The sequence below is a fragment of the Mustela nivalis genome (assembly GCF_964662115.1).
Source record: "Mustela nivalis genome assembly, contig: HAP1_SCAFFOLD_2753, whole genome shotgun sequence".
Classification (NCBI taxonomy): Eukaryota; Metazoa; Chordata; class Mammalia; order Carnivora; family Mustelidae; genus Mustela; species Mustela nivalis.
In genome coordinates this window covers 6,580-32,869 of record NW_028133912.1, presented here as the reverse complement: position 1 = coordinate 32,869, position 26,290 = coordinate 6,580, and the positions used below count along the sequence as shown (strand labels likewise).

At 63.9% G+C, this 26,290-nt stretch overlaps 1 protein-coding gene across 8 annotated transcripts; it reads left to right on the top strand.

Moving 5' to 3' along the window:
• The first annotated feature begins 1,297 nt into the window (after positions 1-1,297).
• FLNA (filamin A) lies at positions 1,298-26,127 on the top strand. 8 transcript variants are annotated; one of them, XM_082751248.1, is made up of 49 exons: positions 1,315-1,460; positions 3,911-4,041; positions 4,255-4,742; positions 7,726-7,974; positions 8,055-8,152; positions 8,259-8,406; positions 8,907-9,025; positions 9,108-9,185; positions 9,277-9,439; positions 9,533-9,733; positions 10,232-10,369; positions 10,455-10,578; positions 10,670-10,806; positions 10,890-11,083; positions 11,248-11,361; positions 11,461-11,604; positions 12,264-12,387; positions 12,471-12,631; positions 12,719-12,809; positions 12,901-13,070; positions 13,332-13,449; positions 13,547-13,809; positions 14,269-14,620; positions 14,715-14,888; positions 14,978-15,140; positions 15,219-15,379; positions 15,469-15,639; positions 15,957-16,080; positions 16,170-16,326; positions 16,972-17,161; positions 17,317-17,340; positions 19,524-19,771; positions 19,869-19,964; positions 20,144-20,246; positions 20,333-20,473; positions 20,572-20,700; positions 20,896-21,069; positions 21,166-21,327; positions 21,421-21,624; positions 21,702-21,854; positions 21,983-22,105; positions 22,198-22,464; positions 22,602-22,739; positions 22,919-23,034; positions 23,565-23,697; positions 24,400-24,576; positions 24,756-24,974; positions 25,062-25,265; positions 25,612-26,127. In XM_082751248.1, the coding sequence occupies exons 3-49, from the start codon at positions 4,370-4,372 to the stop codon at positions 25,797-25,799; spliced, it is 7,698 nt and encodes a 2,565-aa protein (XP_082607374.1). In that variant the 5' UTR covers positions 1,315-1,460; positions 3,911-4,041; positions 4,255-4,369; the 3' UTR covers positions 25,800-26,127. The 8 variants fall into 8 exon arrangements, with proteins under 8 accessions (XP_082607372.1, XP_082607374.1, XP_082607370.1 ...); XM_082751244.1 differs by having other exon boundaries at positions 14,023-14,620; XM_082751246.1 differs by lacking the exon at positions 17,317-17,340 and having other exon boundaries at positions 1,298-1,460; positions 14,023-14,620.
• The last annotated feature ends 163 nt before the right edge of the window (positions 26,128-26,290 follow it).

The window sequence follows — 26,290 nt, the reverse complement described above, 5'->3', positions numbered from 1 at the left end:
ATTTATTTATTTGAGAGAGAGAGCGTTGGGCACCTGTAGGGGTGGGGCAGGGGAGAGAGAATCCCAAGCAGACTCCCCGCTGAACACAGAGCCCGACAAAGGGCTGGATCCCAGGACCCTGAAATCATGACCTGAGCCAAATGGTCCATTGATCAACGGACAGCTACTCTGGCGCCCCTCTTTTTCTCTTTTAATGAAGTAGAATAAATTTTATTTTTAGATCTTATTTCTTGATTTGAGAGAGAGAGAGAGAGCGCGCGCACAGCAGGAGAGGGAGAAGCAGGCTCCTCTCTGAGCAAGGAGTCCGTGGGGCTGGATCCCAGGATCCTGCCAGGATCATGCCTTGAACTGAAGGCAGACGCTTAAGTCCCTGAGCTGCCCAGGCGCCCTAGTGAAACAGAGTAGAATAAAAAAAATATCGGAGTGCTTTTTGGGTAGTAAGAAAAAGTTGCATTTTGTAAAATGTTTCTTTCTGCTATTTGTGTGGATCTATGCGTGCCTGCACCAGCGTTCTCCCAGTGGCAAGGACACCCTACGGGCTCAGGAAAGAAAATGTATTTCATTGGGGGTTGTGGGCAAAATGTTACCATGGCACTGCTTTCTGCGACCTTCCCCAAGGAAATGACATTTGAGCTGAATCTGAAGCCACCATGAAACAGGCCTGGAGAAGAGGAAGAGGGAGCCTGGCAGTGCCAGGGCGTGACCATGCCCACCCAGTGCACCAGTCCTCGGCTCTTCTCGGCGGCACCCCTCTGCGCACTCCCAGACTTCGTGCCTGCACCCGGTGGTGCTCCTGAGCGTTCCGCACCCAGCGGAGGCCAAATCAGCGGTAGCCGGGATGCTGGCTCTTCACCGGGCTCGGGTCCCTGCCCCACTGTGGCCTTGCGGGTGGGAGAAGCTCAGTGAACGCCTGCACCGGCCCGCTGGCCGCCCCCCGCCCTCCCAGAGGGCAGAACCCAACTTGCCCAGCCAGCTCAGGCTTGGGGCACTCGCTGGGGCCCCGCGACGGGGTGGGGGAGGGGCGGCTCCCCGGAGGGACTGGCCCTTCCTGCTCAGCTGAGATGTGGGCCCCGTGGACCCTGCGGGATCTTGAGGCGAGCACCCCCACCCCCAGGCAGACCTCGCCGGGCGCTGAGCTCATCGGGGGTGGGGGTTGGCGGCGTCGCCGAGCGGCCCAAGCGCCTGAGCTCACGGCGCGCCCCCCCCACCCCCGCCGGCTCCAGGGCGATTTTACCAATTAAGGCTTTCTCGCCGGGCCGGGCGCGGGGCGGGCGCGGGGCGGGAGCGGGGCGGGCGCGGGGCGGGGGTGCGGCCAAAAAGAAGGCGGGCAGCGGCGGCCCATTCGCGTGGAGGCGCGCGGCGCTCAGCGGACGCCAGCGGAATCCCGAGGCGCCGGGCGCGGGCGCCGAGGCGAATCCGGCGCCACCCCCGCAGTCGTGGGCCGCCCGCAGGGACAGCAGGTGAGGCCTCCGCGCGAGACGGTCACGGGCAGCTTGCGGACCGGGAACCGGGGTGACGAAGGAGGGCGGAGAGGCGCCAAGAACGCAGGCGCCGGCGCATAACCGCGCCCAGGCCAGGCGCCGCTGGGATTCATGAGCTTGGGATGCGGTACCCAGGGGCTGCCTCCCCTAAAACTAGGGAACACCCGGGAAGGTGTATCTATGCCCAGGGTTGTGGGAACCCTCGGCCATAGGGATCCCTCAGAGAGACGGTGTCTTGAGTGTTTGGCAGGACATAGGCTAAGTGGGTGGCACTTAGTGAGCTAGCCACTGCAGTATTGTCTGGGGAAGAAGGGCCCCCGACAGCAGGTCATTGTGTGGGCTGAGAGTGAGTGGCCACCTGGAGGGAGGACAATCCACAGCCAGTATGGCCCCTGGGAAGGCAACAGTGGCTTCCTCGCTGGCACCAGCTGCCTTGGGCACAGGGGAGCTGGTTCAGGCGCTGCCGCGCTCCGTGGGGGCTGGGACAGGGGTGTGGCCAGGCACCGAAGGCAGGGGCTCCTCCTATGGGCCAGATTCCCTGGCTGGGCCCTGTCCCAGGTTGGCTCCCAGCTGGATGTTCACCGCCAGCCAGGATGTGAGCAGCAACATCCCCAGATTCCCTTGCCAGCTGGGTCCCGGAAAAGTAGGTGAAGTCCACTGGCAGGTCCATCTGCATGTGCTCCAAGCCACATGGTCAAGGTGGGAGCTCAGGAAATGACTGTCCCCGCCTGCTGCTCCTGGTCTTGCCCTTCCAGACCAGGTCTCTTCTCACCCACCGTGCCATTCTGCAGCTTTCTTCACCAGCCGAAGCGCCCCTGTAGGAGGGCCTGGCCTGGGGTCTGAGGGCCCCGGGGTGGGCTAGGGGGCGGGGTGTGTCTAACATCCAAGAAAAGAATCTACTCCAAATAAGGGAAAATATGAAAGAGCTGGATTTTGGTTTCCAAGGACTGCCCGATCTGGGGGCTTTGGGATGGGGCGCCATCTGGTGGCGATACTATGTTTCCTGGGGACAAAAATCCTCTACACCCACTTACCTTGTCTCCCCCAAATAGGGAAAGCCTAGCACTGGAAGCCAGGATAACCAGCTTCTGTCCCCTTTTCTGCTGGGGCTGACTACTGATCGGTTACTCTGACTCAGTTTCCCTGGTCTTTGAAGATTATGGAGTGAACACAGATGACCCAGTCGATGGCACTTAGTGAAAAGAAAATCAGTTCTTACCGTAATTCTGTCCTTGGGAACTTTTCAAGTGTGGAAAAAGCAATGGGGTGACAGTAAGCTGGAGGGCAGGGTGATGCGGACACCCAGGCCCACTGCAGAGTGAGCCATATTTGGGCATGACGCGTTGGCTGACCAGTGCCTCCTCTCCCACTGCTCTCTATCCGATGACTTACTACTAATCTGACGTTCGATCTAACGAGCAAGTAGAAGGAGGAGAGTCATGCCTTCCTCGAAAGGCATGAAGAAGGGAACATCCTGCTGGGGGGCGGGTACATAGGACTGGGAGGAATGAGTCCACTTGGGATGAACCCCTGGTAGGCTGACTTCTCTTGACTGAAGAGGGTGGCAGTGAGCGTCCCCAACAGGCCTCTTGCCTCTCCATGCCTTTGCTGGTCTGTCTCCCCACAGCACCCTCCTCACCGTCTCCAGAGTTATTTACCAGAGCTGATTTTGAGTGAATAGCTTTGCCGTTGCCCTTACAGCTTCCCATGGCTCACCCACACCGGTACCCGGACCCCTGTCCTTGGGGGCCCCCTCTGCAGTGCCACGGGTCCTGAAGCCCACCGAGACCCAAGTACTCAGGGCCTGCTGAGCCTTACTGGACCTCCTGGGCCGGCCCTCTGGGTCTGGAAGGCTCCTCCTGTCCCCCGCCCGCTGCCAGGCTTCCTCCTGGGGCCATTGGGGGCCCACTCCCATTCCAACCGGAGAGGAAACCCCCAGCGTCCCAGGTGGATGGCACGGTGGGGGAGGCGTACACTCGCCATCTGCACGCCTCCCTCGGCCGTGGGCCAGTGCCTACTGGCACGCGCAGTCCCTTGCAAGGCTGCTTGCTCCTGGAGAGCCGGCGGCCTTCTGGCCCAGTGCCCCATTTCCTCCGGGACGGAGAGAGGAGGGAGGGAGGTGGTGGGGACCGGCCAGGCGCAGGTGCGCAGGCCAGGGCCGCGTCGACCGGGAAGGCAGGCCTGGCACCAGGGTCTGAGGCGGCCGCTTCCCCGGCGTGGGGCACGCGCGCAAAGCGCTCGCAGCGGCGCATGGCCTGGGACCCACGCCTCTCCACGAGCCCGCTCTTGGGACCAGGCCCTTTCGGGCTGTGTCCGGGTGCGGCCGGGGGAAGCCCAGGCGCGCGAGTCCGGGGCGGGGAGGGGGCGGGGGCTGCGGGCACTGGGCGGAGCCCACGTGACCAGGAACAACACCCCGCACTCCTCCACAGGGGCCTAGGAGGAGGAAAGTCCCTTGTATGGCTTGCGTGCCGGAGGCCAAGTGGTCCAACGCCAGACGCGGCTAAGCCTTTTCTTGCTGCAGCGTTTCCTGCAGTGACGGTGCAAGGCCACGGGGACTAGGGTGCGCCTTTACCCACTCAGGGTCCAACCACCCAGCCCGGAGTGTCGGGGTTGGGTCCGAACTGCCAGGACTGGGGGCGGGAGGAGGCATTCCGACGGGCGGGGCGGGGCGGGTGCGGCCCGAAGCCCCACCCCACAACCCCGCCCACTGTGGCTCCACCCCCTGAACCCGCCCCCCCCCCGCCCGCATTTAAAGGGCTCGTTCTCTCCGCAGCACAATCTCCGCTGTCTGCCTCACCCTCTGCGTGCGGAGGTGCCTGCAACTTTAATTAAGGGGCCGTCCCCTCGCCTAGGCTTCAGCACCGCCCCTCAGCTCCTCGCGCCTCAAAATGAGTAGCTCCCACTCCCGGGCGGGCCAGAGCGCGGCAGGCGCGGCTCCGGGCAGCGGTGCTGACACGCGAGACGCCGAGATGCCAGCCACCGAGAAGGACCTGGCAGAGGACGCACCGTGGAAGAAGATCCAACAGAATACGTTCACGCGCTGGTGCAACGAGCACCTGAAGTGCGTGAGCAAGCGCATCGCCAATCTGCAGACAGACCTGAGCGATGGGCTGCGGCTCATCGCGCTGCTGGAGGTGCTCAGCCAGAAGAAGATGCACCGCAAGCACAACCAGAGGCCCACCTTCCGCCAGATGCAGCTCGAGAACGTGTCCGTGGCGCTCGAATTCCTGGACCGCGAGAGCATCAAGCTTGTGTCCATCGGTGAGGGCACGGGTCGCTCCCGTGGCACGGGAAGGTCGAGGTTGAGGGCGGGGGCTCCACGCGTCCTCCTTTCTCTCCTGGGCCAACCCCTCCTAGCTAGCCCCCGCCCCAGCCCCGGCGCTGCCCCCCCGGGGCCCCCGGGCTCCAACACACAGGCCTCGAGAACAAAGGCGCGCTGGCAGGCTGGTCGGGCGTGCAGACCGCTACGCGCCCCCGCCCGCCGTACCCCGGCTGGCCCGCGCCCAGGCTGAGCTCACATCCTCCGCAGGCCGCGCCCCCGCCACTGCACCCGCGGTGGGAGAGGGCCTGCGGAAGGCGGGCACTGGCCGTAGGGCTTTGGCCCTGCGCCCGGTGCCCCATCCCTGAGGAGGGGGAGTCCCGTGCTCTCCAGCCCCCACTCTCTTCAGCAGTCTGGGAAGGGCCCTCTAACCTTCAGGCGCTCCTGTGGTTCTCACACAGGGTGTTGGAGCTTGTGAGTCCCATTGTCTAGGGCGCTTGGCTTTTTTTGGCCCTGGGAGATGAGTCCTAACATTGCAGATGGCTCCAACCCCCCAGTTTAGATCTCCCCTCGGGAAACTTGGGGCCAGAGAGGACCACAGCTAGCAAAAGGGCGCTGAAGGGAACTGGTTTGTAGTCCACTCAAACACCAAGTCACCGTTGAGCTTGGGCCAAACTCTTGCTTCCACTTAGGACTTGCTTTTCTGCATCTAGAGCACACGAGCTTCTTGGGAGGTACTCCAGCATGCATTGGGCTGGTGGCCAACCCAGGGTCATGTCACTGGGCTGGTGAGGCTGCATTGACTGGACCTTCTGCGACATCCCGGGGTCTTCTCAGGGTGGGGGCCATTCAGGGACTTGCACCAGAACTGGTGACTCCAGGGCGGAAGGAGGAGAGCTTTCTTTTCTTTACTGTTCTTCCAGTTGTCCTTAAGGTCATGAGCCTTGTTGAGCCAGAGAGTCTGAGGGACACAGGATTCAGGTGCCCCCAGCCACTCAGCGGGCAGGTCTCCAGGGCCCCACCTCTTTCTCTGGAATGCCAGTCGGGGCTGAGGCCCACCCCTCAGTCCCAGCCTCAGTCTAGCCAAGCTGAGTCATCTCTGAGTCTTGGGTGGGGGGGCAACCGGATGTGGGGAGGCAGGCCACACCCCAGCTGTCTGGGGGGGGTCTCCTCCTCCCTCCTCCCTTCTTCTCCTCTAGTGAGCTGGCTGGAGCAGGCCTAGTTCCCAGAGCTTTGCCATATAAGGCAAAAAAATGTTGGAAAGCAGCAGTGATTAGGGGAGGGAGGGGGCAGGCTAGCCCCGGGGCTGGGGAAACGGGGTGGGATGGGGCGGGGCCATCCAACCGGGCTGTCTCCCAACCCTGGGCCCCCGTTGTCTGCCCTCCCTCTTTTGTGAGGGGGATGAGGAGGGTTTAGGTTGGCCTCCTATGGACCAGGGGGAGGGCCCAGCCCAACCCACTAAAGCTGAAGCGCTTGGCCTTCTGTGTCCCACGTTCCCTCAGGACTCTGGACGGGATGGGGGGCGCTACTAGGAAGCTCTGGCTGGTCCTGTGCTCTTGGTCTTCTCTGAAACTTCCAGTCACCCCTAGCCTGAAGCCCCTTCTCCACCAGCCCCGCCTACTCTTTGGGGCCATACTTGAGGCAGTAGAGGCAGTAGTGCCAAACCCGGGACCGACCTCAGTCTGGGAACAGGGAGGCTGCTGTGAGCAGCGCAGCCCGTGCTCGAGGTCCTGCCTGCCGGGTTCGGAGGCTGCCCACCACTGACCCTTTCGGTGGTGTCCGTCCCCTTCCTTCCACCCTCAAGCTGACTCATCAGACAAGTGTTTTCTCTTGATTTTTTGGGGGTGCAGGACTCGTGTCCCTCGGAAAGCCCTCCCCCTTTCAGGGCCCCACCCTTAGGAAGCTGAGACCCAGAAGTGCCTTGGGTGGGGCCCAGAGCCTGGAGAGGTTGCCATGGTGACAGGGGGCTAGGTGCCCGCCCTAACCACTTCCCCTGTGGTGAGCTTGGCCGCCACCCGCCTGAGGCCCAGTGCCCCGCTAGGTGGTGAGGAGGGCAGGTGGTGGCGGGCGAGCTCTGCTGAGGCAGCAGGACTCGGACCCCACCCATGGCTTCTGCCACCCCAGCTGCCACCCAAGCTGGGGCCCTGAGTACCCCACCCAGGCTCATCAGTTCTGCCTTTCTCCTCCTGGGGCTGGGCCAGGGGGTCCCTGGAATGTGCCCTGACCATAACCCTGGGTGTCATGGGGCCCAGCCGTGGGTTCCTTTGTCCTCAGCCCTGCCCTCCCCAGGCTTACTCTGGGTTAGGGTCTGTGGGAGGTGGAGGCGAACTGAGGAAGTGGGGGTGGGGCTCACATCCTCCACTCAAAGGGTCCTTGCCCAACGCCTCTACTTCCCCTGCCTGCTGTGGCCCTCTACCCACCCACCAAAGCCTGAGGCAACAGTTTTCTTTCCCAACTGCCCCGAGGGCAGCCTTCCTCTTCCTCGGCCCCGTGCCCCCCCCCCCCGCCCCACCGGGGTCAGGTCGGGGGTCTCCTCTCTGCACTTGCAAGGTTCCAGGTTCACGCTGCTGCTCCTGCCTGCTTCTCTGGAGATGGGCCGCTGCGAAGCACCTTAGGGGAAGGGGCATCCTCCAGAGGCCTCCCCGGGCCCTGTCTGCAGCCTGGGTCTGTTGTTGGTCCTTCCTCCAGGCCCCCCTGTCCCAAGGGCCTCCAGCAACACCGCTGTCACCACATGTCAGTGTGGGGGTCTCCTCCCCCCCCTCAGAAGTCTCCTTCATCTCCTCTGCTCCCCCCAGAGACCCTGAGCAGATTGGGCAGGACTCCCAGGCCACCCCCTCGGGGAGCCTCTCCTTCCTCCCTGGGGACCTCCTGCTGCCACGCTCTGTGCCACCTGCGAGTGGCCCGACAGCCTGTGCGTTTGAGCGAGTGGGGATGCCCGCGGCCGGCTCCCTGCCCGCTCAGCGCTGCCATTCGTTCTCCTCACAGACAGCAAGGCTATCGTGGACGGGAACCTGAAGCTGATCTTGGGCCTCATCTGGACCCTGATCCTGCACTACTCCATCTCCATGCCCATGTGGGACGAGGAGGAGGACGAGGAAGCCAAGAAGCAGACGCCAAAGCAGCGGCTCCTGGGCTGGATTCAGAATAAGCTGCCGCAGCTGCCCATCACCAACTTCAGCCGGGACTGGCAGAGCGGCAGGGCCCTGGGCGCCCTTGTGGATAGCTGTGCCCCAGGTGAGGGGGGAGGGGGAGACCGCCTGCTAGGGGGGCCCGTGGGTGCCTCCCCCCATCTCACAGCCTTCCTTGTGCCGCAGGCCTGTGTCCTGACTGGGACTCGTGGGACGCCAGCAAGCCTGTGAACAACGCAAGGGAGGCTATGCAGCAGGCTGATGACTGGCTGGGCATCCCTCAGGTAGCCCCTGCCAAGCTGCCTGGAGCCCTCTGGGGCACTGTGGTGCCCGTGGAGACCGGTGTCGCACGGCTTGGAGGTCACGTGGCTCTTGTGTGCCGTCTGCTAGGTGATCACCCCCGAGGAGATCGTGGATCCCAACGTGGACGAGCACTCTGTCATGACCTACCTGTCCCAGTTCCCCAAGGCCAAGCTGAAGCCAGGAGCCCCCCTGCGGCCCAAACTGAACCCCAAGAAAGCCCGAGCCTACGGGCCAGGTGAGCCATCGGGCCGGGGATGCCCTGGGAGCTGACCTCACCCCTGCGGGACTTGGAGGTCTTGGGAGCTCTTCGGCCACGCGGGGGCCAGGTTATCAAATGCCCCGTCAGCGTCCAGCCGATGGGTCTGGACTGGCCAAAACTGGCCACTGGGCTAGAAGTGCCGAGTGCAAGGTGGAGTGAAGTCAGGGAGGGACGACCCAGCCACGGGACTATCAACAAAACCCAGCCAGGGTGTGGAATGGGAGCTAGGGCCGTGGCAGACCCAAGCAAGAGTTCCAAAAAACAGACCTAGGCCTGTCCCACAGCAAGAATGCAGCTGGGCATAAGACTAGGCTGTGCGTGCTGGGCCAGGGTTCACTCGGAATCAGATCACCCAGTTCAGAGCACTCCCGATGGGGTGACGGCAGGGGGGGAGCGCTGGCCTGAGGGGGGCGGTGCGCCGGGGCGAGGAGACGGGCCTGCGAGCCGACTCCGAGCTGCCAGCGCCTGCCTGGCAGGCATCGAGCCCACGGGCAACATGGTGAAGAAGCGCGCAGAGTTCACTGTGGAGACCAGAAGCGCCGGCCAGGGGGAGGTGCTGGTGTACGTGGAAGACCCAGCAGGCCACCAGGAAGAGGTAGGGCTGCCGTCAAGCAGGTGGCAGCATGGGGCGGGGCCTCTGCTCGGGGCAGGGACTCATGTGCTCCTTCCTGCCACAGGCAAAGGTGACGGCCAATAATGACAAGAACCGTACCTTCTCTGTGTGGTACGTCCCCGAGGTGACTGGGACTCACAAGGTAAGCCCTCAGCCCAGGGGGAGGCTGCCAGGGGAGGCGGTGCTTGGAAAGCCCTGACCCTGCCCTCACTGTCCGCTCCTCCTGGGGACAGGTCACCGTGCTCTTTGCTGGCCAGCATATCGCCAAGAGTCCCTTCGAGGTGTACGTGGACAAGTCCCAGGGTGATGCGAGCAAAGTGACCGCCCAGGGCCCTGGCCTGGAGCCCAGTGGCAACATCGCCAACAAGACCACCTACTTTGAGATCTTCACGGCAGGTGAGGAGGCCGTTGCTGGGCTGGCCCGTCCGGGAGGAGAGCGCGGAGGGGCCAGGACCAGGTAGGGAGCTGAGCTGCGGTCCCTTGTGGCAGGAGCCGGCACGGGGGAGGTGGAGGTCGTGATCCAGGACCCTACGGGACAGAAAGGCACTGTGGAGCCTCAGCTGGAGGCCCGGGGTGACAGCATGTACCGCTGCAGCTACCAGCCCACCATGGAGGGGGTCCACACGGTGCACGTCACCTTCGCTGGCGTGCCCATCCCTCGCAGCCCCTACACTGTCACTGTCGGCCAAGGTAGGCCGGTCCCAGCTGCCCCCAGGCGGGGGCGCTGTAGACTGGGCCTCCCTCGGGAGGGGGCAGCTAGGGGGCGCCGCGCTCCCGCCCCTGGCCTGGGCCTCTGTGCTTCCACTGTCTGGGCTCTCTCTTGTCCCCTGCTCGGGCCCTTCCTCCTCTTCTCTCGCCCTCCTCCGTCTCTCTTCTCCACGCTCTCACCTTCGGAAGAGCCTGCTCCAGCTGTTTAGAACTCTGCTGCTCTCTGCTCTGCCCACAGGGGCCACGGTACTTGGATCTGTCTTCCTCTGGGAGGGGACGGGCTGGGGGGGGGGCCCACAGCTGGCGTGGAGTGGCTGGGAGGAGGCCTGGTCTACAGATACTGGGGTCACAGTTCTTCACTGTCCTGGGGGGACCATGTTCGGAGGGATGCCCTGATTCTGATGGCCCAGCCCTGTGGGAGGAAAGGGTGGGGTCACCCAGGGCCAGCTCCCGATGACTTAGCTGGCCCTGTCCCCACAGCCTGTAACCCAGGTGCCTGCCGTGCTGTTGGCCGCGGTCTCCAGCCCAAGGGGGTGCGGGTGAAAGAGACGGCGGACTTCAAGGTGTACACGAAGGGTGCTGGCAGTGGGGAGCTGAAGGTCACTGTGAAGGGTCCCAGTAAGTTGGGCTGCAGCTGGGACAGGTGGCAGTGGCCCTGGGACGGCTGCTGGGCAAGTCTGAGGCCCTCCCTTGTCTTGGGCAGAGGGCGAGGAGCGTGTGAAGCAGAAGGACCTGGGGGACGGTGTCTATGGCTTCGAGTATTACCCTATGGTCCCCGGCACGTACACTGTCACCATCACGTGGGGTGGCCAGAACATCGGGCGCAGGTGAGGCCCTGGGCAGAGCCCTCAGAGCCCAGGCAGCAGTCTTCTCCCCCTGCTGGGCCCTTAGCACTCCTGTGTGTGGCTCTTTTCACAGTCCCTTTGAGGTGAAGGTGGGCACGGAGTGTGGCAATCAGAAGGTGCGAGCCTGGGGCCCCGGGCTAGAAGGTGGCGTCGTTGGCAAGTCAGCAGACTTCGTGGTGGAGGCCATTGGGGACGACGTCGGCACCTTGGGTGAGTTGGAGGCTGAGGACAGAGGGTAACGAGCCACAGCACTGAGGCTCTGGGGCGCTGATGGCACTGGTGGCTGTTGTCAGGCTTCTCGGTGGAGGGCCCATCACAGGCCAAGATTGAATGTGACGACAAGGGTGACGGTTCCTGTGATGTGCGCTACTGGCCCCAGGAGGCTGGCGAGTACGCTGTGCACGTCCTATGCAATAGTGAAGACATCCGCCTCAGCCCCTTCATGGCTGACATCCGTGAGGCACCCCAGGACTTCCACCCAGACAGGGTAAAAGGCATGGGCTGCTGCCCTGGCTCTCGGCCTCCTTCTGCCTCTGCTTAGGGACTTGGGAGGCCTGGCTGGGCTGGTATCCCCAACGGTGTGTTCCCGCTGCTCTGGGTCTTTGGGGGCCTGCACTTGGTTCCCTGAGATCGGGCGGTGTCTCTCATCAGGTGAAGGCACGTGGGCCTGGACTGGAGAAGACGGGTGTGGCTGTCAACAAGCTGGCCGAGTTCACGGTGGACGCTAAGCATGGTGGGAAGGGCGCGCTCCGGGTCCAAGTCCAGGTGGGGTGCCCATCTGTGTTGGGAGTGGTGAGGTGGGGTGGGCGGGTGCCCAGGCCTGGGTGCCAACCGGCGGGCTGCCCATTCCTACCTGCTTTCCAGGACAATGAGGGATGCCCCGTGGAGGCAACAGTCAAGGACAACGGCAATGGCACTTACAGCTGCTCTTACGTGCCCAGGAAGCCCGTGAAGCACACAGCCATGGTGTCCTGGGGCGGCGTCAGCATCCCCAACAGCCCCTTCCGGGTGAGCATCCCTATAGCCCGTCTCCCTTGGCTGCCTGCTTTGTGCCTGGCCCAGCTCTGATGGCCAGAATTCACACCATACAGCTCCCCCATGTCAAATGTACGGCTTGGTGCTTTTGAGAACATTGGGAGGTAGACAGCGATGATCGCAGCGGAAAGTTAGGACATTTGCATCATCTGAGCAAGAAAGTCCTCTGCCCTCCAACGCGCCATCCCCAAGCCCGAAGCAAGCACTGATCTGCGCGCTGGCTGTGCGGGTTTGCCTGTCCGGGGCGGTTGCTGTGGACGCATGCATCCATAGGTGGCCTTTTGTAGCTGGTCACTGTCATCGTGGGTCACCCAGGCTGCAGCTCGAGGCAGAACTTCCTGCCGCTTGTGGCTGGAATGATAATACTACAGTGTGGGTGGACTGCGTGGGTGTTTTGCTGTGAATGACGCCCTGTGAACGTTCGAGGACACGCGTTTGTGGGGGTGTGCGAGCGCCCCTGTCCCAACACGTCTGTACGTCGGTGTAGAGCAGCTGTGCCCGACGGTCACGTTCTGTGTAATCACTTGAGGAACCACCAAACTGCTTACCGTTTTGTGTGCTTGTTGGCCGTGAGGAGAAAAGCCTCTTCTCCAGGCTCCTCATGCCCTCGCACTTGCCACTGTGCCCTGTAGGTAAATGTGGGAGCCGGGAGCCACCCAAACAAGGTCAAGGTATATGGCCCGGGAGTGGCCAAGACTGGGCTCAAGGCTCATGAGCCAACTTACTTCACCGTGGATTGCACCGAGGCTGGCCAGGGTAAGGCCCTGCCCGGAGTGGGAGGGCAAGCAGGTGAGCAGTCCGAGTGTGATGCCAGCCTCTGCTCCCACCCCCCACCGCAGGTGATGTGAGCATCGGCATCAAGTGCGCCCCTGGTGTGGTGGGCCCCACTGAGGCCGACATTGACTTTGACATTATCCGTAATGACAATGACACCTTCACAGTGAAGTACACGCCCCGCGGAGCCGGGAGCTACACCATCATGGTCCTCTTTGCTGACCAGGTGGGTGCTGCGGCTCCCAGCCCCTAACAGTGCTGCACCTCGGGGCACGGCTGTGCCCTGACCCACACTCCTCCCACCCCCCTGCAGGCCACACCCACCAGTCCCATCCGGGTCAAGGTGGAGCCCTCCCATGATGCCAGCAAGGTGAAGGCCGAGGGCCCTGGCCTCAGTCGCACTGGTGAGCATGGGCAGCACCCGGTTGGGGCAGTCGGGGGGCCACGAGAAGGCAAGGGGTGAGGTCCCCTTACATGGCCACCGTGTTGCCTCAGGTGTTGAGCTTGGCAAACCCACCCACTTCACGGTCAATGCCAAAGCTGCTGGCAAAGGCAAGCTGGACGTCCAGTTCTCAGGGCTGGCCAAGGGGGACGCAGTGCGTGATGTGGACATCATCGACCACCATGACAACACCTATACGGTCAAGTACACTCCCGTGCAGCAGGTACTTCCACGCACTCCTCAGCTACGGCTACCAAGAGCGTGGGCTTCCTCGAGTGCTGGGCTGGGTGGGCTGCTCTGGAGGGCTTCCCACCTACTCTTGATTCCCATCTGGGACAGAGCCAGCATGGAATGGAAGGCTGGGGGCAGGGGAGCAAAGCCCGTGTTTCTCTCACCCTTCGTCCTCTGTGCCTAAGTGGGGAAGATATGGGCCAGGGAGACCAAGGTCTTAACTCATGGCGGTGCCTTTCTGTGCCCTTTCCAGGGTCCAGTGGGCATCAATGTCACTTACGGAGGGGATCCCATTCCCAAGAGCCCCTTTTCGGTGGGGGTGTCTCCAAGCCTAGACCTCAGCAAGATCAAGGTGTCTGGCCTGGGAGAGAGTAAGTAGCCAGGACTCCATCACAGTCACTGAGGCTGCCCCAGGGGCTGCCTTGGCTGGATGTCATAGTTCTCTCCCTCGTTCTGTCATCTCAACAGAAGTGGACGTCGGCAAGGACCAGGAGTTCACAGTCAAATCGAAGGGTGCTGGTGGCCAAGGCAAAGTGGCGTCCAAGATCACGGGCCCCTCGGGCACAGCAGTGCCCTGCAAGGTGGAGCCGGGTCTGGGTGCTGACAACAGTGTGGTGCGCTTTGTGCCCCGAGAGGAGGGGCCCTATGAGGTCGAGGTGACTTACGACGGTGTGCCTGTGCCCGGCAGCCCCTTTCCTCTGGAAGCCCTGCCCCCCACCAAACCTAGCAAGGTAACTGGGTAGTGGGGGGCCACCTCCTCTTTTCCAAGCTCACCCTCCCTGTTTCTCATTTCTGTCCTCATGACCCATGGCCCTGCATGGGCCCAGCCGGGCTCCTAGCTGATGGGAGAGGGTAGCCAGAACACGAGAAGGGAGATGGGCGGTTGGGCCGGGGGTCAGGGAGGGGACGCAGGTTGGGCTCCTGACCCGCCCCTCTTGCCGTAGGTGAAGGCGTTTGGGCCCGGGCTGCAGGGGGGCAGTGCAGGTTCCCCTGCCCGCTTCACCATCGACACCAAGGGTGCCGGCGTGGGTGGCCTGGGCCTGACTGTGGAGGGCCCCTGTGAGGCCCAGCTCGAGTGCCTAGACAATGGAGATGGCACGTGCTCCGTGTCCTACGTGCCCACCGAACCCGGGGACTACAACATCAACATCCTCTTCGCCGATACCCACATCCCCGGCTCTCCGTTCAAGGCCCACGTGGTTCCCTGCTTCGATGCATCCAAAGTCAAGTGCTCGGGCCCCGGGCTGGAGCGAGCCACGGCTGGGGAGGCGGGCCAGTTCCACGTAGACTGCTCGAGTGCAGGCAGTGCGGAGCTGACCATCGAGATCCGCTCAGAGGCGGGGCTGCCAGCCGAGGTGCACATCCAGGACCATGGCGATGGCACACACACCATCACCTACATTCCACTCTGCCCTGGGGCCTACACCGTCACCATCAAGTACGGCGGCCAGCCTGTGCCCAACTTCCCCAGCAAGCTGCAGGTGGAGCCCGCCGTGGACACCGCAGGCATCCAGTGCTATGGGCCTGGGGTCGAGGGCCAAGGTGAAGCCTCACCATGGGGCATGGGGGCAGAGGGACCCCAGTGCCGCTAGGGCCGCTGGAGCCCCATGCCTCCCCGCCGTGCCTGCCCCTGCAGGTGTCTTCCGAGAGGCCACTACGGAGTTCAGCGTGGATGCCCGGGCTCTGACCCAGACCGGAGGGCCACACGTTAAGGCTCGCGTGGCCAACCCCTCGGGCAGCCTGACTGAGACCTACGTGCGGGACCGCGGTGATGGCACATACCTAGTGGAGTACACGCCATATGAGGATGGTAGGCACCGGGGCTCTGGGCTCCCAGGGCACGGGGCTTGAGAGACGGGGCAGCCTCGGCTGCCCCTGACCTGGCCCGCCCTCCTCTAGGACTCCACTCTGTGGACGTGACCTATGACGGCAGCCCCGTGCCCAGCAGCCCATTCCAGGTGCCTGTGACCGAGGGCTGTGACCCTTCCCGAGTGCGTGTCCACGGGCCAGGGATCCAGAGCGGGACCACCAACAAGCCCAACAAGTTTACCGTAGAGACGAGGTGAGCGGGCGCCTGGGAGGCAGGGGCTGTGATGGGCCTTGCAGTCGCAGGAGATAACGGGCTGTCCATCTGGACTAGGGGAGCCGGCACTGGGGGCCTGGGCCTGGCTGTGGAGGGCCCCTCGGAGGCCAAGATGTCCTGCATGGATAACAAGGACGGCAGCTGTTCGGTCGAATACGTCCCATACGAGGCGGGCACCTACAGCCTTAATGTCACCTACGGGGGCCACCAAGTACCAGGTGAGGAGGCGGGGTAGCTAGGGCTGGCTTGGGACCGTGTGCCGGCCCCTGGCTCTCGCACACAGCGGTCACCCTTCTCCGCTCCACAGGCAGTCCTTTCAAGGTCCCTGTGCATGACGTGACAGATGCATCCAAGGTCAAGTGCTCTGGGCCTGGCCTGAGCCCTGGCATGGTCCGCGCCAACCTCCCTCAGTCCTTCCAGGTAGACACAAGCAAGGCTGGTGTGGCCCCACTGCAAGTCAAGGTGCAGGGGCCCAAAGGTGAGCATTTGAGTGACCGGGAGTGGGTGGCCATGAAGCCAGTGCCCAGGGACAGAGGACCACCAGGAAACAGGACTCGGCCACTGAGCAGATGTGGCAGGAGGGAAGGGGGGCAAGGTTCCAAGGTGGCCCCCAGACTAGTATCTAGTGTCACAGCAGCTCAGGACCATTCCCTGGGAAGGGCAGGTGAGGGCAAAGCAAGGTCGAGGCCTGGTGTGGGAGCAGAGGGCCCATCCAGCCAAAGCTTCGGTGGTCCAGTGTGGTGGGGCCGGGGGTCCCAGGAAACTGGCTGAATCTCTCTCTGGGACTGGGACCAGGCCTGGTGGAGCCTGTGGACGTCGTGGACAATGCTGATGGCACCCAGACCGTAAACTACGTGCCTAGCCGGGAGGGGCCCTACAGCATCTCGGTGCTGTACGGGGAGGAAGAGGTTCCCCGCAGGTGAGAGGTGGGGCTTGCTGCCTGTGGGAAGGGGCCCGGGCCGAGCACCGATTTATCCTGACCATTCACGTAACACCCTGGCCCAACAGCCCCTTCAAGGTCAAAGTGCTGCCTACGCATGATGCCAGCAAGGTGAAGGCCAGTGGCCCTGGGCTCAATACTACTGGTGTGCCCGCCAGCCTGCCTGTGGAGTTCACCATTGATGCGAAGGACGCGGGAGAGGGCCTGCTAGCCGTCCAGATCACGGTGAGCTGGCTGCCTGGGCGGCCACCTGGCTCGGCCAGCTTGCAGCTTTGGCCACAGAGAAGGCAGGGGACGGGAGGGACCTAGGCCAGTGCAGTGCACAGCACAGGGCACGCGACCAGGATGAGCGGACCAGTCCGGGGCTGTGGTCTCCCTTGGGAGCTGGGCCAGTGAGGCCAGATCCCCTGCCTCTAGGGTGGTGGTGGTGGGCACAGGCCACTCCGTGCACGTGACCCACGCCTTGGGTGCCTCATCTGGCCCACCAGTAGTGTTCTTCTCACGGGTCAGGTATAAGGCTAGGACCTCGAGATCTTCCAGGGGAGCTCCTGGTAGTGCTTGAGCAGGCCCCTGGGTCAGAGGGCGGGAGCCAAGCGGCGGTCATGGCCATACAGCAGGGTGGGCCCCAGGCTCCCCAGCTCCCACCTGTCTCGCAGGGGTGCATCTGGGATTTGGGACTTGCCTTCTGGATCCCGGCCGTGGCTGAGGAAAGGACGGACGACTCCGGGTGCGGGCAGCCCTGTTGAGCCATGGCAGTCAAAGGACTCGGAGGCTGCCCCTTGGTTTCTGCTCCTCCGAGTGGATCTGAGGCGCCCCGGGGCCTGGTTGCCCTCAAGCTGACCACCCCTCCCCCTGCACTCCACCACGCAGGACCCCGAGGGCAAGCCCAAGAAGACGCACATCCAAGACAACCATGACGGCACGTACACCGTGGCCTACGTGCCCGACGTGACGGGCCGCTACACCATCCTGATCAAGTATGGCGGCGACGAGATCCCCTTCTCCCCATACCGCGTCCGGGCCGTGCCCACCGGGGACGCCAGCAAGTGCACCGTGACAGGTGAGCCAGCCCGCTGGCGGCCGCGGCGCTCAGCACGGGGCTTGGGTGTGCCTGTGTGCCAGGGCTCGCTGCTTGGGGCGGCGTGTGGGAGTGGGGGCCGCCCCCTTGAGTGACTCACCTGACCTTTCTCCTTGCTCTCTGCCCTCTCACCTCAGTGTCAATCGGAGGTCACGGGCTAGGTAAGCTGCTTGCTGGGGCCATTCCCGATGCCCCTCCTGCCCAGAGGGCAGCTTCCTTTTCCTCTCCCGGGCTGGCTCCCGGGGCAGTTCCAGCTGCAGCTCTCGGCAGGGACGGGGGCGCTGGAGGGTTAGTGCCCAGGGCGGCCTCCAGAGCGGAGCATGAGTGCTCCGGCCCTCCCTCTCGCTGGGCCTCCGTTTCCCCATCCGAGATGTCGGGTTGCAGCTGAGAGCTTTGGGGTGAGGTGCGTCCTGAGAAGCACCCCACCGGGGGCCTCTGGGGTCTGGGGATCTTGGCTCCCTGGGGAAGCCCCGGGGGCGGGCAGCAGGCCCTGCCTTCTTCTCACTTCGTCCTTCCGTGGCAAGGGCTCCTGCGTGGGCTGAGGGGACAAGGGGTCTCCCCTTAGCAGTGGGAGTCCCCAGCCCTGGCAAGATCCACAGACTTCCAGCCCCATCTCCCGGGGGCCTCCGTGTCCCCGGTGGGGGGAGGTACAGACTGCATGAGTGGGCGGGGCGGGCTGGTAGTGCAGTAGCAGCGGCGTCGCCTGCTTGGGCGGGTAGCATGGCAGGGCCCAGCCCAGCCTCAGAGCCCCAAAGTGCACTCGGCGGCCTGCCCGCCCTCCCTGCCTCCTTCCCTCTACCCCGCACCCTCAGCAGTGACGTTATTCGCATAGTGCCCAACCAGGCATGAAGGCTCTCCTGCTCGGGCGTGGGAGGGGAGCTCTAGCCCCAGCCAGGGATGCCAGGGACACCAGTAAGGGGTGACAGTTACCCTGGAGCTTGGGTGAGGTGGCCAGGACAAGATTTAGAGGGTGATGAGGGTCTCGGGACAGGGGTCCAGTGGCCCGGAAGGACAGGCTCCAGGATCTCCAAAGACAGGCATGCGTGCCTAGGGCAGGGGAGCAGGGCCAAGACTCGGCCAGAAGAGTGGTCACAGTTTATGTGGCCAGTGTGTGCAGAATGGAGGCAGAGAGCCCGGCAGGGGAGCTGAAGTCACCTTCGGATTAGTCATAGCGATGGCTTGGGCCAGGCTGGTGGTGATGTGGCTTAAGCGGACAGCCAACTTGGTTAGCGTAGTGTGAGGTCGGGGCGGCTGAGACCTGCCGATGGACCGCGCGGGCAGGGGGAGCAGCTGGACGGACCGGGAAGGCAAGGCCCAAGCCGTGAGCCGGGTGGCGGGCCAGATCGCCAGCTGAGAGTGGGGTGGGTGACAGGGTGGGCAGCAGGTGGCCCAGTCTGGAGCTGGAGAGAGCCTAGCACGGCAGGAGCCCTTGGGCAGGGGTACCCCTCCAAAGGCCCTTGAGCAGGTCTGGTGCTCTCCGCTGCTTCCCCATAGGAAGCGCCCTCACCGCCAGGCCTTGCAGCCACAGCCCCCTGAGCCTTCACGGCAGAGCTCAGACCATAACGTCACTGTCCCTCCCCTTTCCTCGGGCACTCTGGGGCCCTTGAGGCTGCTAGCAGTGGTGGCTGTGGCTTGGGCCTCCCGTCCCCGTCTCCCCCGGGTGCTGCCGCTGCCTGCTGTGCCGTGCTGCTTGGGCGCTAACCCCCGCTTCCTCCCCGCTCCCTGCTCCCGGCTCCCCGCCTGCCCGGCGCCCGGCCGCCCCTCCCCTCCAGCCTGCGGTCGAGCGCGTGTTCTCAGTCGTCAGGAAACTCCACTTCACCTTCAGGCCTGGGGGGCGGGAGGCCAGTGTCACGCCCCCACCTCCACGCTGCCGCAGGACCCTGCCGCACCGCACCCGCACACCGCGCTGGGGCCCAGGGCCAGGCTGCAGGGACGAAGGCGGCTGCGGACCCAGCCAGGGCGCTGGTGTTGGTCCACGGCACTGGTCAAGGCTGAGTTGGTGGGGGAGGTGGCGGCAAACGCTCGTGTCCTGACGGCAGTGGTGGCCTCTCGGGCCTCTGGGCCCCTTCCTTTCTCCCAGACACCTGTGTGCCACCCATCGGGCCTTTCCCACATAGGGCTATCCCCAAGACAGGACTCCCTGGCTTGAGGCAGCTCTGGGGAACCTTTTCCTGCCTTCTGAGAAACCACTCACCGTCCCAGCTTTGGGGGGGTGGGGGCGGGGCCGGGGCGGCTGCGCTTGGTGGCAATGAGAGGCCCGGGCGGGTGGCAGGCAGATGGGAACAGCTCTGGTGCCGTGCTCACACGCTGGCCCCCCCTTTGGGGACCCGCCCTGCCCCACCAGGTGCTGGCATTGGCCCCACCATCCAGATTGGGGAGGAGACGGTGATCACGGTTGACGCCAAGGCGGCAGGCAAAGGCAAGGTGACCTGCACCGTGTGCACACCCGACGGCACGGAGGCGGACGTGGACGTGGTAGAGAACGAGGACGGCACCTTTGACATCTTCTACACAGCTCCCCAGCCGGGCAAATACGTCATCTGCGTGCGCTTTGGTGGCGAGCACGTGCCCAACAGTCCTTTCCAAGTGACGGTCAGGAGGGGCCAGGGTTGAGGGTTCTGTCCCGATGGAGCTGGCCCTGTCCTTGCCCTCTGTGACACCACTCTCTCCCTCTTATGTTACTCCACAGGCTCTAGCCGGGGACCAGCCCACGGTGCAACCCCCACTTCGGGCTCAGCAACTGGCCCCACCATACACGTATGCCCAGGGAGGCCAGCAGACCTGGGTACGGCCTCACCTGCCTCATTCAGGCTCTCCTGGCCTGAGGGGGCGCTTGGGGGCCGGCCAACGGGGTGTCCTGTGAGGCCCCATCCTGCCGTGCCTAAGGAGGGACCCCCAGATCCTTCCCTGGGGACTTCCTCTCCTCCTGCGATCCCTCACTTGGGCCCTCTGTCTCCACTGCAGGCCCCGGAGAGACCCCTGATGGGTGTCAATGGGTTGGACGTCACCAGCCTGAGGCCCTTCGACCTTGTCATCCCCTTCACCATCAAGAAAGGCGAGATCACAGGTGAGTGGGAGCAGGAGGGAGCTTGGGAGTCACAGGGGCCAGGCTTTGCCAGCAGGAGCCCTGACCCTGGCCGCACCACCCCGCAGGGGAGGTGAGGATGCCCTCGGGCAAGGTGGCACAGCCAGCCATCACCGACAACAAGGATGGCACCGTGACTGTTCGCTACGCGCCCAGCGAAGCTGGCTTGCACGAGATGGACATCCGCTACGATGACATGCACATCCCAGGTGTGCCTCTGGCCCGCTGGCCCCGCCTCGCGAGGGGGCGGGGGGCCTGGAGAGGTGACGCTAGACCCCATTCCCCATGGCCCCTTTTCCTGCCTCAGGAAGCCCCCTGCAGTTCTATGTGGATTACGTCAACTGTGGCCACGTCACGGCCTACGGGCCTGGCCTCACGCACGGAGTGGTGAACAAGCCTGCCGTCTTCACAGTGAACACCAAGGACGCGGGAGAGGGTGAGCAGCAGCTCTGCTCTTAACCTGCCTGTGTGTGGAGGGACCCCCACCCTCATCTAGTGGCGAGCTGGGCACAAGGGGGATGCTCTGCGAGTTGGGGCTCCCCACCCTGCTGCCTGGCCCCTGCCGGCCTGCTGGGGCTCTTCCCTCCCAGCGGTCCGCGCCGTTCTCATCTTCACCCACGACTCTCTCTAGGGGGCTTGTCCCTGGCCATTGAGGGCCCATCCAAGGCAGAAATCAGCTGCACAGACAACCAAGATGGGACCTGCAGCGTCTCCTACCTGCCTGTGCTGCCAGGCGATTACAGCATCCTGGTCAAGTACAATGAACAGCACATCCCAGGCAGCCCCTTCACCGCCAGGGTCACAGGTGGGTGACCCTGGGAGCAGGGACAAAGGTGGGCAGGTGGCAAGGTGGGCACAGTCTCCCTCGCACCTGGGCATGACAGTGACTGTCCCCTGGCAGGTGACGACTCGATGCGCATGTCCCACCTGAAGGTGGGCTCTGCTGCTGACATCCCCATCAACATCTCGGAGACGGACCTCAGCCTGCTGACCGCCACGGTGGTGCCCCCATCCGGCCGGGAGGAGCCCTGCCTGCTGAAGCGACTGCGCAACGGCCACGTTGGTAAGAGGTGGAGGGGCGGGTCTTCTGGAGTGGAGGGAGGCTGTGAGGGGAGGGCGTGCCCTTCCCCAGCTGACAGCCCCGCCCTGCGCCCAGGGATCTCCTTCGTGCCCAAGGAGACAGGGGAGCACCTGGTGCACGTGAAGAAAAACGGCCAGCATGTGGCGAGCAGCCCCATCCCCGTGGTGATCAGCCAGTCAGAGATCGGGGATGCCAGCCGCGTGCGGGTCTCAGGCGAGGGCCTCCATGAAGGCCGCACCTTTGAGCCTGCAGAGTTCATCATCGACACCCGTGATGCCGGTAGGTGGTGGCGGCTCACCAGCTGGGGCAGGAGCCCGGGGCTTGGCCCCCCCGGCTCAGCGGCATGCCTTCCACAGGCTACGGCGGGCTGAGCTTGTCCATTGAGGGCCCTAGCAAGGTGGACATCAACACAGAGGACCTAGAGGACGGCACCTGCAGGGTCACATACTGCCCCACAGAGCCTGGCAACTACATCATCAACATCAAGTTCGCTGACCAGCATGTGCCTGGTGAGTGCGGCACCCACGCACAGCCCCCGTGACTGAGCCTCCGTGCCCCACCCCCGCCCATGCCGCACACCAGAGCCTTCCCGCAGAGCTGTAACCTGTGACACGCGGGCTGGGCTCTCTTCCTGCAGGCAGCCCCTTTTCCGTGAAGGTAACGGGAGAGGGCCGGGTGAAGGAGAGCATCACACGCCGGAGACGAGCCCCTTCAGTGGCCAACGTGGGCAGTCACTGCGACCTCAGCCTGAAGATCCCTGGTAGGACCTGTAGGGAGCCAGGCCCAGGTGGTCCCAAGCAGAGGGGGTGGGGCCCAGGACCCCTGCTCACCAGGCTGTCCCCCTCCCTGCAGAAATTAGCATCCAGGACATGACTGCACAGGTCACCAGTCCATCAGGCAAGAGCCACGAGGCTGAGATTGTGGAAGGGGAGAACCATACCTACTGCATCCGCTTCGTGCCCGCCGAGATGGGCGTGCACACGGTCAGCGTCAAGTACAAGGGCCAGCACGTGCCCGGGAGCCCCTTCCAGTTCACCGTGGGGCCACTGGGGGAAGGGGGAGCCCACAAAGTTCGTGCTGGAGGCCCTGGCCTGGAAAGGGCTGAAGCCGGCATGCCAGGTAGCCCTGCACCTTGAGGGCCTTTTGCTCTTCAGCCTGGGGGATGGAGGGGGCGTGTGGAAGTAGCAGCCGGGTTGCCATCAGTGGGGCTTACAGGGGACTGAGGACCTCTCTGAGGACACCCTGTTTTCCCACAGCTGAATTTAGCATCTGGACCAGGGAAGCTGGTGCTGGGGGCCTGGCCATCGCTGTTGAGGGCCCCAGCAAGGCCGAGATCTCCTTTGAGGACCGCAAGGACGGCTCCTGTGGTGTGGCTTACGTGGTCCAGGAGCCAGGTACTGACAGCTTGGCTGCGGTTGGGGGCGGTAGCCCCTGGTTGTGGGCTGCTCTGGCTTGCTCCCACCCTCCACCCTGAGGTCCTAGGGTCGCCCAGTCCATCTGTGGGAGGTGGGAGGCATAAACACTGACAGACAGGGGCCTTCCAGCATGCCCTCTGTGCTCTCTCCCTGCCCAGGTGACTACGAGGTCTCGGTCAAGTTCAACGAGGAGCACATCCCTGACAGCCCCTTCGTAGTACCTGTGGCTTCTCCGTCTGGCGATGCCCGCCGCCTTACTGTTTCTAGTCTTCAGGTGAGGCACTGAGAGAAACCGCCTGCCTGGGGCTCCTGGGCCCGGCCAGACCAGAGCCGCCGCACAGAGCCGGCCTTGGCCCTGTGTCAAGTGACCCGCCCAGCCCAGCTCGGGGCGCCGGGCCTCTGCTCTGGCCGGGTGCAGCCCATGCTTGGGGTTGGCAGGAAGCACCCCTGCCCGCTGTGTGGAGTTTTTCTCGTGTCTCAGGTCTAAAGGCTTTGAACAGAAGCCTGTGCCCGTTGAGCACCAGGGCTGAGGTTTAAAGAGGGATAGCCTGCCAGGGCTGAGGGCTGCCCACGGGGAGGGGCTGCCCTCCATTGCTGCTGTCTGGGTGTATGGCTGCAGAGTGTGGATCTGGGGGTGGGTGCATGTGTGTGTAGCTTGCCGGCCCCCAAGAATCAGTGGCTCTCCCTCTTTAAACCAGATTGGACGCCAGATGGGTAAGTGTAACCCCAGGGGCCTTCCTGCTGCTGGGGCCCTGCTCTCCCGTGCCCAGCCACCCTGTCTAACCACATCTGCTGTGCTTCCAGGAGTCAGGGCTAAAGGTCAACCAGCCAGCCTCTTTTGCAGTCAGCCTGAATGGGGCCAAGGGGGCGATCGATGCTAAGGTGCACAGCCCCTCGGGAGCCCTGGAGGAGTGCTATGTCACAGAGATCGACCAAGGTGAGGCCCTGTCCCCGCCCGGGCCACCCACCCATCTTCCCTGGCCCTGCTGGGAGCAGCGGGCCTGCCCAGCCGGCCGGAAGCAGACTGAGAGTGCGGAAGGACGCACAGACCCGGAAGCGGGGCCCGGACCCCGAGGCTCCCTCAGCCGGGCCACCCTCCCCCCACTCGTGACCCAAGCCCTTGCCGGGGCTTTGTGTCTGGCTCAGAGGCCACAGCGGCTAGGAAGGAGAAAGCCTGCAGCGGGCGGTGTGACGCTGTCTCCTCGGGGAGAGACCTCAAGTCTAGCCACGGGGCTGGCCCACTCCTTAGCCAGGGCCTGGCACTTGCCATATAGGTCTGAGGCAGCCTAGAGGTGAGAAGAGCTGGTTCAGCCCATGTCACTAGCCTCACAGCTGGTCCTGCCCCTCCACAGCCATGGGACCTCAGGTTCCTGTCGCGTATGTGCCCCTGTCCATGTGTAAGGACTATGGCCTTCATGGTAACCTTTTCAGGGAAGCAGAGAGCCAGGTGTTTGGCTTTCCGTCCAAGTGAGCACCAGCGGTGGGCTGCTTGCGGCTTCAGGAGTTCTGGGATGCGGGCTGTGGTTGCTCGGTGTGGTCCAGCTGGACTGGTGGGGCAAGGGGACCTCCTCACAGATGGCCACTTGCTTGGTTTTGGAGGAGGGACCTCAGGCCCACAGCGTGCTCCTCTGTTCCTCAGATAAGTATGCCGTGCGCTTTATCCCACGGGAGAATGGTGTCTACCTGATCGACGTCAAGTTCAACGGCACCCACATTCCTGGAAGCCCTTTCAAGATCCGCGTTGGGGAACCTGGGCATGGAGGGGACCCGGGCCTGGTGTCCGCCTATGGAGCCGGCCTGGAAGGTGGTGTCACAGGTAGGTCAGTGAATGTGGCTTCCAGGGTGTGGACCCCGCCGCCAGGGCCCCTCCACCAGGTTCTCATTGACAGCAGGCGGTGTGCAGAGGTGACATCGCTATGCCGGAGGGATGGGCGTGAGAGTCGGGGACTGGGGAAGCAGTGCAGGCCAGCTCTTCCTGACCTCCCCTGCCCCCAGGGAGCCCAGCTGAGTTTATCGTGAACACGAGCAATGCTGGAGCGGGCGCCCTGTCGGTAACCATCGACGGGCCCTCCAAGGTGAAGATGGATTGCCAGGAGTGTCCTGAGGGCTACCGTGTCACCTATACGCCCATGGCACCTGGCAGCTACCTCATCTCCATCAAGTACGGTGGCCCCTACCACATTGGGGGCAGCCCCTTCAAGGCCAAAGTCACAGGTGAGCCTTGCACCAGACTTCTGGTGCCCATCCCAAAGCCTGGCCCTCTGGCCACCTGTCAGTGCCCTAACGGGCTATGCCCTGCAGGTCCCCGGCTCGTCAGCAACCACAGCCTGCACGAGACATCATCGGTGTTCGTGGACTCCCTGACCAAGGCTGCCGGTGCCCCCCAGCATGGGGCCCCGGGGGCAGGGTCCACGGATGCCAGCAAGGTGCTGGCCAAGGGCCTGGGGCTGAGCAAGGCCTACGTGGGCCAAAAGAGCAGCTTCACAGTAGACTGCAGCAAAGCAGGTGGGTGCCCCTGCCCCCGCCCCCGCCCATCCAGAGGAGCAGGCCAGAGAGAAGAGTGGATGACTGGGGTTCAGGAACATGGGAAGAAGGGGTTAGGTGGGGTAGGGGTGCCTCCCATCTGGGCCTCTCTGCCATCTTCTCTACCCCTCAGGAAAGTGGCTTGGGAGAAGCGGGAGTTGCCTCTGCCGGGAGGGGAGCGGGGCTGCCGGCAACACTAGGAAGGGCTCTCCCCCCTCCGCGGATGGGGGTGGCAGCGGGAGGGCACCGAGACACAAAGAGGGGTCAGCGCGGCCTCCACTGAAGGGAGGAGACGTGAGCCTGGGAACAGAGGCCCCCTCCCCGCCAGGCAACAACATGCTGCTGGTGGGGGTGCACGGCCCCCGGACACCCTGCGAGGAGATCCTGGTGAAGCACGTGGGCAGCCGGCTCTACAGCGTGTCTTACCTGCTCAAGGACAAGGGAGAGTACACGCTGGTGGTCAAGTGGGGTGACGAGCACGTCCCAGGCAGCCCCTACCGTGTCCTGGTCCCCTGAGCTCTGCCTGTACTGGCCGGCAGACCCAGGACGAGACGTGTCCCGCACCCATGCCCCCAACCTGAGCAGCCCCCACCCCGCCCCCAGTCTCCTCGGCCCCAGAGCCCCGGCCGGCCTGGCCGCCCCATCACTGCAGCCACCCCACCCCTGCGTTGCACTCACCTGCCTCCACTTGGGCAAAGGAGAGAGGCGAGCAGAGGTAGCCCTTTGGTGGCTCTGCCTAGCTTCTTTGGTTCTGGGAGGGTGAGGGATGGGGGTACTATGCATGACCCCCCGCTAGTTCTCCTCCCTAGCCAAGAAGAATAAAGTTCTGCTTCCATTCTCCTCAGGATGGCTCTAGCTTTCTTGCAAGGGTGCCTGCAGGATGGATCAAATGTGGGCATAAGCCACAAGCTGATGGAGCTCCAGGCCTGGCACGCAGGGGCTCCTGCTTTCCCCTACCATGCACACGGCACCCCCCCCCACTCTTGGAGGCCCACTGGCACTTAAGT